At 36.5% G+C, this 14,143-nt stretch overlaps 1 protein-coding gene across 5 annotated transcripts in view; it reads right to left on the bottom strand.

Moving 5' to 3' along the window:
* The window catches only part of NUBPL (NUBP iron-sulfur cluster assembly factor, mitochondrial), an 87,525-nt gene that overhangs the window by 12,237 nt on the left and 61,145 nt on the right, over positions 1-14,143 (bottom strand). For all 5 annotated transcript variants that reach the window (XM_074148985.1, XM_074148983.1, XM_074148984.1 and 2 more), the window contains 2 exons: positions 7,629-7,714; positions 1,778-1,898 (listed from right to left, as the gene is read on the bottom strand). In XM_074148985.1, the coding sequence (XP_074005086.1) occupies positions 1,778-1,898; positions 7,629-7,714 (207 nt within the window). The remainder of the gene's footprint in view (positions 1-1,777; positions 1,899-7,628; positions 7,715-14,143) is intronic.

Here is a 14,143-nt window from a genome sequence, read left to right as displayed (position 1 = left end):
CTACTAATTGTCTTCTGTCATAAACAAAAATAAAGGAGGTATTAAATAATATTAAAGGCAGTCAATTTTGAGCAAATAAAAGGAAAATACTTTTCTATCCTGCACATTGTTAGCTTGAAGATTTTGTCAGATGTTATCATGGAAACTAAAACCTTGTCAGGTTTCACAAGAGGACTAAGTGCTTAGTTGAGCAAACATAACAGCCACAGCTGTTGCAAAATATAAGCAAAATAAATTTAGAAATACTTCTTTTAAATATACACATTTTTTATATATGTATATAAAAATAAGTCCTCAAGGCTTTTGGGCTGAATTCAAATAACATTGGGATAAAACTTCCATTTGGGATGGATTAACGCAAAATCTGTAAGCAGTAATTCTTATAATACTATATGTATTTTTACATAATGGTCATCCCTGGAAGGAGGAGCATACTAATCAGATCAAGTACTGTAATTCTAAATTTAACTCTTGGGGCATTACTCTTAATCTTCAAACTGTCAGTAAAAGACAAGACTAAGGTAAACTTCACTCTGTTTTTCTTCATACAACTCATTCATCCCCTGCTAAACCTCTAGATCTCTCACACCGCTCCTAATTAAATACAATCACGATGAGTCCTGCCCTCATAGGCAATAACAAAACCCATCTATGGGACCGTTGGCACGGCACATCATTTCTGTCTGGGTGTCTAAACGCGTGTTTGATTCAGCTGCTTGCAGAGGATTTGCATCCATCCACACAACTCAGGGCTGTAGAAGTCCCCCTGGGCTCTGATCACAGCTCATTATATATTCAGAAAAGTAAAAGATAGCCCAAAAGCATGTCTTTAATTATGTGTTGCCTTCCTATCTTAAGTTTGTGTCAGACCTTGATGTTTTTGTGTTGATCTTTCTAAGTGAGCTTCCTGGTTCTTTCTAATGAATTAGCTATGGAAAATCATTGAGATAATTATAGTAATACATGGAAACACATCATTAGCACATGCAATTATCCCATTTACCAACTTAATTACGCTGTGTTATCTTCTGTAAATTTTTTTTTACTGGTAGCACAGGTTGAAATATGCCTTTTAAAAACAGCAATGTAATTTTAAAAATCAATGCATATTTTAGCTTATAGGCATGCCAGATTGTTTGATCACGGCTAATTTTTGTTTTCAATAAAGATAAATTTTCTTTTGAAAGAACGCTTTGCAATTCAGTGTATTCTTTTAATCTCAACACTTAAATACATTCATTATAGTCTGCTTGCTTCCATACAAGAGTCACAATATCTTCATATGGGCATAAAAAACCCCTGCTTTAAAGGGACTGTATTTCAATATTTATTTCAATATGTAACAACTCATTTCATCTAAATGAAACAGATGAGAAAATGTCTATTGACAGCGTTTAGGTCTGTTTTACAAGACCAAATAGAACTTTTGGTTATTTGTAAAAATTGTTGTATGATCAGTAATATTATGATTTTCAGGTCACATAACACATCGTTATCAAAACAATTCATGTTCTGGATTGTTTATAAGTCAAGAGAGATTTAAGATGCAATTGAAGAATTTTCATACACAGCCCACAACCCATTTACAAGAATGATCCTGATAAGGAACAGAGCATACAAAAATTGTGACATTCAACTACTTATTAGTTCTATTATATCTGAACGCTGTCTGAATATAAAATAATCTAGGATTATGCAGTTTCATACTTCAGTTAATGCTTCCCTCATGCACGCCATTAAATTTTTCTTCAAAATTAAACCATTTCTATATCCTTACCTAAAATATCCAATCCAAGGGTTTTTGCTAGATCTCTTACACCATCAGATCCGAAAATGTGTGTCTCATGCTTACATTTGGGACACTGGAAAACACTCATATTTTGAATTAGTCCTAAAACCTGTTGAAGTAAAAGAAAGGAATGTTCAAACCTGGGATTCAAGCATTGATATTTCCATTATTCATCTCTGACAATAACGAAGAGACTATCAACAAAGAGCATCAACAAAGAGCACTCATTTATAATGGGATGTAGCAGTAACATCAGACTCATCAATATCATTATCAACGCTTATTAGTCATCTCTGTTTCACTATTATCTGTGCATTATTTCAAGTTTTTCACAGTTATAACACTCAAAAGATTAACAAACTTATTTGTAACAAAAAGTACTTCTTGTACAGGCCTATCTTTCCAAGAACTCTTCCTGCCAGTATTTCATTCTTGAACTCTGAATACTGGAAGAATTTTCATGTTGTGTTTTATAGCTTTGTAATTTGCAGTTTCAGGAAACACAAAATAAAAACATACCATTACAAGAAGTGACACAATCAGACATGCTTTTAAGATATTTTTTTAAGTTATCCTGTAGGGGAATGGTTTCAAAAAGAACCAGATTTGCTATTCTTCTGAAGAACAGAAACACATTTTAAAGATCAAACAACTGAAATAATTATGTGAAACTAAGTGGCAAAAACCACAGCATAAAAATCTAATACATACACATTAGGTATCTTTCTGTTCATGCCAGATGTTCAACATCATCCTTGTAGAATATGTCAAACGAAAATTTGCCAAATCATGCACACAAAAATCTTCTTTCACAATGTACAATAATGCTAATGATAGCATTGATCTCATTTTATTCACCTAGTAAACAGAACTGCTCATTGAGGCAGAGCAAGAACTTCTCAAAGTGATGAAAACAATATTCAAACACTACGGGACGAAAGCTTCTACCCATCTGCTAATCAACAGAAGACCTGCTTTAAGTGGTTCCAAGTTAAAAAATTTCACTTTAAGATTTATATGTTATCTAGATATGTCACACACATTATAGCCAAGTTTTAAAAACATGAATATAATTTTTCAAGTACAAAAAGCTGTTACTTTATAGCTTTGTTGCTTTTTAAATCTCCCTGAGCATTCTAGTTTTGTGCTTGAACAAGCTGGCCTACTTATTAGAGAAATAAGTATCCACTATGTTACCAAAGCATATCTAAAAGGATATACCAGTGTTCAATCCAACCAACAAGTATTAAGTTATTTAATTAAGAGCGAATGTACAACTTTTGGCACCAAAACTGAAAATAAAAAACCATGTTATTTACAATATCCTAAGAAAAACTTCCTTATAGCTTAGTTAAAACTGATCAAAATATTATCACCTATTTTTCTATATCTCTGTGACATGTTTCACACTATTTTCTAAGAAGTCTTCCTTTATGTATGTAAAGCTTGCAGAAGGTTTAAAGCAAGGAACATTTTAAGGAACAGTACCAACAACAAAACAAACAAACAAAAATATTACCTACTTTCAATTTAACACCACAGACTTTCCCCATTTCCTGCTCTCCCTCAGGGACTGCCAGAGGAGCAAGAGGAACAAGTTTCTATTTACTGGCACATTATTACAGGTAATTTTCTCATCCAGTTCTTAAACTAAGAAAGACATGGCACACTACGTGTCCGAGGGTATAAGGTGCAGGGATGGTAAAAAGGGCTCTCTACAGCCACAGTCTCCTATGCGTGACCTCTGAGCAGGCATCATCCTGCTCTCCTTAAATTAAAGTGATGGAATTTTCACTGTGTTGGTAAACCGCAGAACACTGGAAGGAGTATTATTTCACAAAAGAAAAATAATATTTTAACTAGGGTAGAGGGAAGCCATTTTCTGCAGCACAGGAAAAAAGAGAATTTGATATTTATACTTTACATGAATTAATTCATCTTCAGGTATCTTGGGGTTTGAACTTTCTGTTCTCCTCAAAGTAGTCGCACATTTATGACTCGGCGAATTCACAATCACAGAAAAAGTCTACTATTATTTTGTGATTAGTTAAGGTCTATTAAAGCTGTTTTGTTAATAACTAAGAAGTTTTTCTGACACAGTTAATACAAATGCTGAGATACAGCTGTATCCCCAATGCTAAATCAGTTTTAGAGGTCTTATTCACTGCCTGTTTTGTTTTCATTGCAACAAGTCTTACTAAAAGCATTACACAACCATTTTTATTTTTTCAGTGTTGTTTCTGTCAGCCAATGAGTAGGGCATATTTATTAATATATAAATTATGCTTCTGAAATATGAAGAGTTTTTTTTAATATTAAGTTGCCAATTATAAACAACCAGTTTAACACAGAATCTGTGCAAACACACACAACTTTAGTGCTGGAGTGTATTTTTAGCATGCATATTTCTGCAGATATATTTACAGAAGGAAAAGAGTTCACTAAGATCCTCATAGCTTTTAAATGTACAGGCAAAGTAATAGGTCTTGCTAATGAAGTCAGTAATAACTCTCATTTTCCTGTTCAAATAATAGATCTGGAAAAGCTTCAAAGCAGCTGTTCCTGTCTACACAAACTATCCTGTAAGTATGTGTGAATCCTATTCTACTGCCCAGAGAGCTCCTTTCCCTGTACATCTCTTGCCAAACTTGGCTCAGTAATGACATGAAAATGAGTATTATAAGATGCACCGCAATACAGGAGCTAACCTATGGAACTGGAGGAGACGATAGTTATAATGCACGGAACTGAATTTCATTTAGTCAAATCACTATTTTAAACAGTGAAGAGATGTCTATCAAGAAATAACAGGAAACAAAGAAACCTTTCATGACAAATTTACCTGCACACACACTGTTTCCGAATGTTTACATGTTTCTTATGCTCAATTAATCTTTCAGTTACACAACAAAACATACCAAAATCCAAATACACTACCTTCTAAGTTAAAGAAAATAGAGTGAGAGAATGAAAGCCCTCTGTCTGTACACAGGGAGACAATTCCTGAGAAACCCACTCAAGTCCTTCACTGCACTTAAGGATGGGTGGCGCTGAGGTTCAACTCCTATCTGAGGGGGATTGAAGTGGTCAGGGTGACAGTTCTGCAGTCTGCCATCGACTCCCCACGTAACCATCACTCAGTTGCTTGATGTTTCAGTGGCTCAAGTAAATGTGCACAACAGTATCTGTGTCTTCCCACCTTTACTCTTATAATGAGCAATTTTTGCCTCTAACTTCCACTCCCAATACAAAGCCACAATCAGCTGGGTACTCCGGACACTACAGAAATACCAGTAAGTACACAGCCAAATAAACAATTTTAGTACATCTTAGACAGAAACACATAGATGAGTTTACATTAGCAGTTTTTTGAAACCTGTGAAATCTACAACAAAACCTTCCAAAACAAGGAAACTATCAGAAAAATTGCAGATTTAACTAAAAGCCTGTCTTTTTCTTTCAGAGATATGATTGATAAGATAAACCACACTGAACTGAACTCGATTTCAGCAGGTGAAAATAGGCAATTTTTCCTAAATACTCAAACTTACTCACTTTTTTTTTCTGTCACCTGCCCAGAGCAAGCCTCTGGGACGCAGGAAAATGATGGCCAAACTCACATAATGGCTGAGAATCTTGAAACTTCTTGTCATAGGAGTCAGCAACATTTTGCAAACTCCCTTCCTTACCAGGTGGGCTCCACAGCACAGGAGATGACACTCCTCTTCTAACGACTATGTCCTAAGACTGAAAATAAGATTTTTGCATTGTAATCCTGGTTCTGATCCTGACTCTCACTACCAGCTTTTCAGCAGTTCCTTCAGTCATTCTACTCTAATTTCAGACCAGCAAAGGACAAACAAACCATGTTAGCAATTGTGACTTTGCTGTGGTAACACTACATATGTCATTTGAGGCTTTGGTAAGGAATGACTGGGGGAGCAAGGAGAAGGTGGTGTACGTATGCCTATAGGTACAAGGGAGAGACTCCAGTTCATTAAATGTAAGCAAGCACAATCAAAGAGTCAGAGCTCAGCAACCTATAGACTCTCTGCTTCTTTGAAAAGTAGACTCTTTGCAAACGCTTTTTTAAAGAGTAGATTAAAAATAGATTTTAAAAATTAGACTTTTAAAGATCAATCAATTATATAATCAGGATACACAATTTTAGCACAGTCCCACAGATTCCACCTCTTTGATATAAAAAACTCAGGTTTGAAGTTGTCCATCAAAAATTATGCAACAAAACTTTCTTTAGTTCCTCAGATTTAGTTAACACTCAGAAATGTAAGAGATAAGCAGGAGCTGCTGTAGCACTGACATAAATGACAGGTCTGTGCTGCTGTAGGTACAAGGTTAGAATAAAATGAAGCAGCACCACGAGAAAGACAAGAACCACTGACTGGTTCGAGTGCATTCAAACTCAGCATCTGGCACAACAGCTTCACTGTGACTTTTCAGCTGATTTAGAAAGATCTGAAAAATCCAATGAATTAAAATAACATCATAAGACATTAAATATCTTATTTACCACTAGTTAAATTAATAGCAGCCAAGCCTATCCTGGAATGCATGATGTTCTTAGAGGCCGTTCTGTTCAAAGAACATTGATCAAAACAGACTTAGAAAGAAATCTTGGTAATTTCTCATTAAAACAAAAGGAAAATTCAGCAAACTACTAATTCGAGAACAATTTTGTTTTAAGAAAATAATTTTCCATAATTTTAGCAAACAAAATCAAAATAAAACATTCCATGTTACTCTGTTATATATATTAGTTTTTCTTCTAGTAGCAAATGATAAATGCTACTATAGTTCCATTTTTCATGCAAATATGTTTATGAAATAGTTAACAATATGGAATTAATCAATGTATTTCTTTAGTTAAACTATTGTGTAAATTAAAACAAAAGGGAAAGCAGTCACTTCAAGGTTTCTGTTGCATTTTTTAAATTAACAAAGCACTAGGTACGAAAGAAATTCCCTTTCTTAATAAATAGTAGAAATGACCTTCACACAGGTAAGCAAGGAAATACCTTTTGTAAAGTATAGTAAATGGCTTTTTTCTTTACTGTTTAAGATAAGGAAGCATTTCAGTTTATATTTTCTCTACACATTTCAAATGAAAAATGAATCTCTTCATGAACATACTCTAGAGTATAACATTCAGTTACTTAGCAACTTGTAGCACACATACAAAATATCGAGTCAAAGATGTCACCCTGTTTAATATTTTCTCCTAATCCATACAAATGTTGTGGATATTTTTAAATTTTGCATTTCCCAAGCAAGCAAGCCACCATGTAAGCTATAAACCTCACGAAAAACAAAGTGATATAGACAGCCCTCTACTTGGCATGAAAATCACAGAGCCCTTCAAATGGCAAAGTGACAATTAGCTATGTGCAAATCTCCCCAAAAACTTAAATTTCCTTCTTGAAATGTACCAATATTTGATTTTTGAAATTTTAGATTTTGAGCTCCATCGGGGACAGTGCTGAAGAGGACACATAATGAGGATATAGTAAGACAGTACAATTGGAAAGCATACGTTACTTAATACGATACTCTGTTTAGCAGTCTGATCCATTCCAGGTGATTAAACAAACTGATTTAAAAGAAATCCAGTACTATTATGACCTTGGCCTGAGAAAATTCTTTCCTTTCTAGCAAAACAAGCTCCTGATACAGATGTAAGATGGATTCTAATCCTTTTTTTTAACAAGAATTTATGAAATTCAAGTGATTCGCAAATGGTTTGTTAACCTATTGCAGTATATGAATTTTTTTTTACATTTTGGAAAAACAATCTACCGGTATTTTTAATGTAAAGGCTTACAGGTACATGAACTTTTCTAAACATTTCAGCTCCTTTGCGTGCATCCAATAAAGCCACATCTTGCGGAGTGGAGATGATCACAGCTCCTGGGAAAAGAAAACATGAAATACCATTAAAATATGTATTAGTAATTATATACTATTAAATATTTTGACTATTTAGTACATGCTACTAAATTCAAAGCAGTCACACATTCATATGCTTTTTTTTTTAATTTAAGGAAGAAAATTATGCTAGGTTTTTTATTACAGAGTGACAGAAAAAATTTAGATATTTTCATCATAGGTTTTTCTATGTAGAAACCATTTTTATTTTCTGAATGAGAAAACTGATCTAGCTGTCATGTGACCATGGATAGAAGACAACACCGTCCACATGCTGACAGGTTGCAGAGGTGGTACTTTGGGAATGACACAGTAACTGTCCCATGTCATAGTTACATTTGAAAGCTTTTACACTGGACACAACACCAGTACACTTGTACAAATGATACCGCAACACAAGAGGCCAACTCGTGCGCACTCGCACCAGCTTTGACAAAAGTACAGTATTGCTCACTGTTCAGACATGGCTCCAGGTTACCTGATAATTAGTACTCCCAAGAGTTATTAAACGTATAAAACAGCTAGAGCTCTTTGTCAAAGGTTACATTCTGAAGTAAGCCTACAGGTCACTATCCCATACCACTTCTTGATCAATACAGCCTGCAAAACCAATATAGACATTATAATATCCCCCATCGCTTCACAAAGAGCAGCTTTTTGCATATGCTCAGGGCTTTCAAGTGTTATTTCTTTGAAACTTGCATCAAGAATCTGCTCGTGCTCATCCCTATTTTACAAAAATGCAATGTCAAAGAGGACATTACCAGTCAATTGATGAGCTCTGGTTTCACAGCGACCATCTGGTCTCCAAAGTATCTGTTACTAAAACATCTCTGCAGAGCCACGTTAAGCCAGGCTCGCACAAGAAATTTATGCCAAACTTCACACTAACAGCAATTACAACAGACAATGTAGGATGCATGGGACAGAGTTTCCTACCGGGCCCACAGTTGCCCACACAGCAAAGGAAGAGGTGGGTAGGTTTCCAGAGGCAGACAACACCGGCGCCGCTGGCACTGGCCAGAGCACCGGGAGCCTTGGTGTCCCGAGAGCGCTCCCGGCTCCGGCATCGCTGGGACAGGGAGCCCTTGCCCCTCGCAACGGCCCCACGCCGGCTGCCGGGTGGCATCTTGCCTGCGTGACAGCCAGCCGTTTCCAAACACCGCCTGACAGCGCATTTGAATGTTTTCAACCAGCGTTCTTAACCTCTAATTTGTGAAAGAAAAATACAATCTGGCACCTCGCTCCTGAAAAGCTGCCAATCTCTGCCTTACATAATATTAGACACAAGTCCAAGAACTGAACGGCATATGTAATGTACTCAGCAAATGCAATTTCCCTATTGTTCGCTAAAACTCTGGCATCCGAATAATTTGCTGTTTTTCCAGAGCCAACCTGCGTCGCAAAGAATAACGTGGAAGCCTTTCAGTTACATCCAAGTCACCTTAGCTCCTCGTTTCACCATGTGTAGGGTTACGCTTTACAGCCGGCATTGAAATGTAGGGTTAATTCCACAAAATGGATGCACCCTTCCCTAAAAGCACAGTCCACAAATAAGTAATTTAGGCTCAATGTCCTCAAGCTTTCTGCGTATTTGTAGAACAAAGATCTTTCAATACTTGGGCAAAACGCTTATTACTGCTTTCTTATCAAACAAAATTGGAAATTTGTGTATATGTTCATGTTAGTTGTTTCACACTTTTGTTCACACTCTTCTCTGAAGATGCTGGTTCAGCCTTCCCTGCATCTTCAGGTGGAAGCGACCATGCAGTCAACAAAGCTCAAATCTACGTTTTCTTGTCCGTTATTAATTTTTTTAAGAATCCAATAATTGGCATGGCATGAAGGACAGAGACTATCCACAATGAAAACACCCACTAGAACCACAAGCAGCTTATCCGAGAGATATTTTTGACTAACAAATTCTGTTGCTAGAGAACCTCACCCAAAGGGAAAAAGGTAATATGCCAGAAAGACCCAAAGGCACATTGCAGAGTTTATGCTGCCACAAACACCAACTCCCTGTATGAAAAACTCTGGCTTCTGAAATACATGCGTTAAAATTATGCTCATGGACAACTTGTATGGCTTCTTCCACAAAAGGGAGGCCAACACGCCCAAGAAGCTGCTGCTGAGGGTGTAACAGATGTGTCTCTCCTATTTTCCTTTTCACTCTGAGCTGGATTACAGACAAAAATTATTCACAGACAGCTTGTACTGACTTATACCAACGCCCTTTAAAATAAGTATCTTTTCTCTTTCTTTGCTACAACTCTAGTCCAGCAAACCCAACCTGAAGTTCAAGAATTCAAATTATTAGCAGCATTATTTCCTTCACTACCAACCAAATATGGCAAAAGAGACTTTTCACGGTGCTCCCCTCCCTGAATAAGTTTGCATATGTTTAATTCAGAAAGCGATTCAAATGATGAGCAAGAAAGAACACAGCCCACACTTTCTTTGCTATCGTGGCTCTACACGGTTAACAGGAATATCAAACAGTAAAAAGTTATTTTGATCAATAAAGTAATGAAATATGACTGAATTCATGCACGCAGCACATCTCTTGAAGCAATACGTGTAATGTTTACACAAGCCTCTGTCTGAATGAGGCAAACTAATGCTGACACATTGAACAGAGAAGCTGAAGAAACTATAATGCTATCACATTGCACATTAAAATATATTACAAATTCTATGTTTGCAGTTATATGCAGAAGAATAATTTCTGTGCCTTGAGCATACTAAGGATATCTAAGTTGAGCACATTTAGGTTTAAGTGACATATCTACTTATTCATGCATTCCATTTATTTTTGTAACTTCACCGTATTTCAGTTGACAAAAAGCTGATGCATGTTGCATTAGTAAAAACTATGCTAACCATATTTTAATCCTTAGCATGCATAATATATAGAAACAGAACAGTAGCCTGTAATACTAATGTTTGCCTTTCTTTTTTAGCCCCAGGTACTTAATGCTCAGTAAAAGAAATCTGTGCCTACACAGCACATTGGTACTTACCCTTCTAGTGGACTGGTGTTCAGGAAATTAGAAGCACTGAAACAGCCTGTAATTTTTGTATATAGAAAATATCATCTATATTCACTGTATCATTAAGGTTTGCATTAGATGCTCTGGGTTACAAGGCATAAGGTGGAATTTCCCTGAGCCTTAGCTACAGTCAATTTGTACCCAAGCAAAAAACAGGCAGGTCTAAAAAGCAGCTGATAAGCAGCAGTTTAGAAGGTTTCCCTTAGGATGAAAAGCTTACTCTTTTTTCCCTCCAGCATCTTCAGAGGCAGACTTCACAAACAGGCTACGTACGCCTCATCCAGACAGATGATTAAGGACCCCTCCACACACAAGTATTAGACTGTGTCTTATATCACCCTTATTCTTACTAACTTCCCAAATAATGCCACCCTAAAACCTGTAGAATGAAGTGTAACTGACCAGAAAGACTGACCAATAGACTTCTGGAGGATAAAGACACAGAAAGATATACTGCATTTTCCTAGTAATGGCATCTGTGACTGCCAGGCATTGACTGCACTTGCAAGGAACCACACTCAGACTTCAGCGCAGCTGTGGATCACCTGATCTGACCACACCACTCATGCACTTTTTGTAGCTTTTGCTACCTTTTCCACTGCATCAGTTTCAAACTTCTAGGTGAGACTTTCAAGCTAGAAATAGCCTGGTGAATCTGAATCTCTTCCTTCTGTTAAGTTTCTCGTTCCTTCACAGGTAAAAGATGCCTGCAATTACAGATATAGTTTGCACTTGAAGATGCAGAACAAGGTCTTGCAAGAACCAAGATTTCTGTCTTTGCTACAATTTCAGCTGGCAATGATTACAGATACATTATCATTAAAAAAAAGTCCATCTCCTCGGATAAATCTTGTAAAGAAGTTCCTTTAGCTTTTGTGTGTGACATCTCATTACAACTAGCAACTTAAAAGAATCACCACCATGATTTTCCCTTAAGCAATCCTTACCTGAGACTCAATATAGCTCAGAACTGCCCCAAAGGCTGTGTCACACCTCCAGCCTGCTCACCACCTTCTTCTTGGAGGAGTCTTTGAACAACTGCTCAAACAGTGTATGTTCCCAACAGCCACACATCCTCTTCTGCCCACGAACTAGCGGGTAATTAGAGACTGGGGCACCACCACCTTGCCCACATGAAAAGAGAACCTAGATCTTAGAACAAGCTTCTTCCTCCTGGCGAGAGGAACTGTCAGTGAAGCCACTGAGCAGAGGAATATCACCATCTGGATAAAGCTGTCACCCCGAAGTTAAACTGCCCTCATCTAACAGATCAGTAAGTATTATAACATCCATTTTACACTAGATCACACGGAGAAAGACATGGAAAGACAACTCTTGCTGTGTTAAAATGTTTGGATTTGGTCTGGCAAACCGAATACATATGTCACACTAATGCAATTTACGATGCAATATTTATTTAGCAAACTGAAAACCCTGAAAATATTTGTAATAACATCCGTGAACAAACATTACTTGCAAAGCACAGGCATAAAATAAAAAGCTACTCCCCCACAGACACTCTGCCACTTTCCACTTTTCCTTAGCTATCTGAATTGGCATTTTTCTGCTCTACTCCATTCCACCTCCTGCTTTCAAGGACATATGCCAATCATGTCCAGATTATGATGAGCATTGTACTAGGCAACACCAAAGTCCAAATAGTCTCTTTTGACAAATGAGTATGTTGGGGTTTTTTTTTTAAATGAGAGGTATTAATCCAAAGAAGAGAACGAGGTAAAAGAGTGATTCTACTCCACAGAAAAGACAACACCCAAGACTACTTCAATCACCTCCAAAAACCATTCTAGTTTTTGCTTTTTTTCCCCCAGAAGTGCTGGGGGGGTAAGGGGCAGATTTAAATATTTATTTTTTCAGAAGAAATAGCTAGAGGAGAGAATGCACTACCATTATTCATATGGATTTCTCTCATCCTTTGTAATTGTCAGCTGAACACTATGCTCGTTTATTCTTCCTATTCAGAATAATTGATCTAAAAAACCCGAGGAAATTGCAGCTAATCTAGTACTTAACATACACTTAGCCACTGTTGCCAGACCTCAGACAACTTCAGTTTTCAAAGCCTCCATACTTCACAGCTTTTTTTCCCCCAATACCTGGAAACTATTTTTCAGGAATGATAACATTTAAAGAATTGGCACTGAATATACTATCACCTCAGCTTGGACAGAAGATGTGTGTTACATCAATCTCCATGAGCCAAGAATTAAATTTAAATTTATATTGAAAGAGTGTGAGGCATTAATGTGTAAACTCATACTGTATTTTGGTCCCTAAATTAAGTTTACAGAGTCTACTAGGCCTGGCACTTCATAATGAAGTACCAGGAGTGTCCAAAGCTAAGACAACCCTGATGATAATTTGCATTTGTCAACTACATTTTTTCTGACAACAGTAGCAAACTATATCAGCATACAAATTATATTTAGATGAATACAAAGAACTATTTTTAAATCCCCGCTGGTGTGACTAAGTTTTATTTGGTTTTCAATCTATCCTAAACCTGCCTCTCCACTCCTGCAGTTATTTAAAGTATCAAAATACAGCATGAAAGAAAGAGTAAATCTACATAAAAATCTGATATTAAAAATATTTGCCATTCAAAAATATATCAAGTAAAATTTACTGTTACCCAGATGGCTTCCATAAAATACCTTCAAAAATTTACTGTAGAAACTAATGATGTACCTCCTTCATAAAAGAAGAAAGCAAGCTCAGAAATGGGGAAAAACATTGTATATTATTGTTAAAGTAAAAGGAAAGAAGATCAGATGCCTTGCAACTGTGATTTGTATCAAAGTAAGAGATATTCAACAAGGGGGAAAAAGACACTTACACAAAGAGCAGTGACAGAATACAGATACACCTCTAATCTTAAACTGTGTGCTACGGCGGCATTGGATTTTTTTTTTGATCATTTCTCTTCAGAAAAGACAATAGAACAGCACCATGCCTACTCAGCTTGCACTTCCAGTTAATTTAAAAAGACACCTTCATCTCACAAATTACAATTCTTTTCCACACTAATTCATGCGTAATTTTTTAAAACATCAACTGTGTTTTCTTTTTAAAAATCTGATTTGAAATTCTCTGTTTTTACTGTTGTTAATGCTCATTTCTGAACAGACAGTCTACTCACCACCTGGATCTTCCTGTTCTTGTACATTATTGCATGTGGAGGCAGGATCCGGTTCTCCTGAGACACACTGCTATAAAACAGTTGTGTACAAGGCTACACCCTGGTCTGTGTGTCACTGACATAAATATGAGTAAGTAGCATGGTTAACCAGTTTAGTATGTCACATTTTATCCAGAAATTAAGAATGCTAAGTGTCTTCAA

This window comes from Numenius arquata, chromosome 6 (genome assembly GCF_964106895.1).
Source record: "Numenius arquata chromosome 6, bNumArq3.hap1.1, whole genome shotgun sequence".
In the NCBI taxonomy this organism is placed as follows: domain Eukaryota; kingdom Metazoa; phylum Chordata; class Aves; order Charadriiformes; family Scolopacidae; genus Numenius; species Numenius arquata.
The sequence above is the reverse complement of the archived record's forward strand: the minus strand, read 5'-3'. Positions and strand labels throughout refer to the sequence as shown.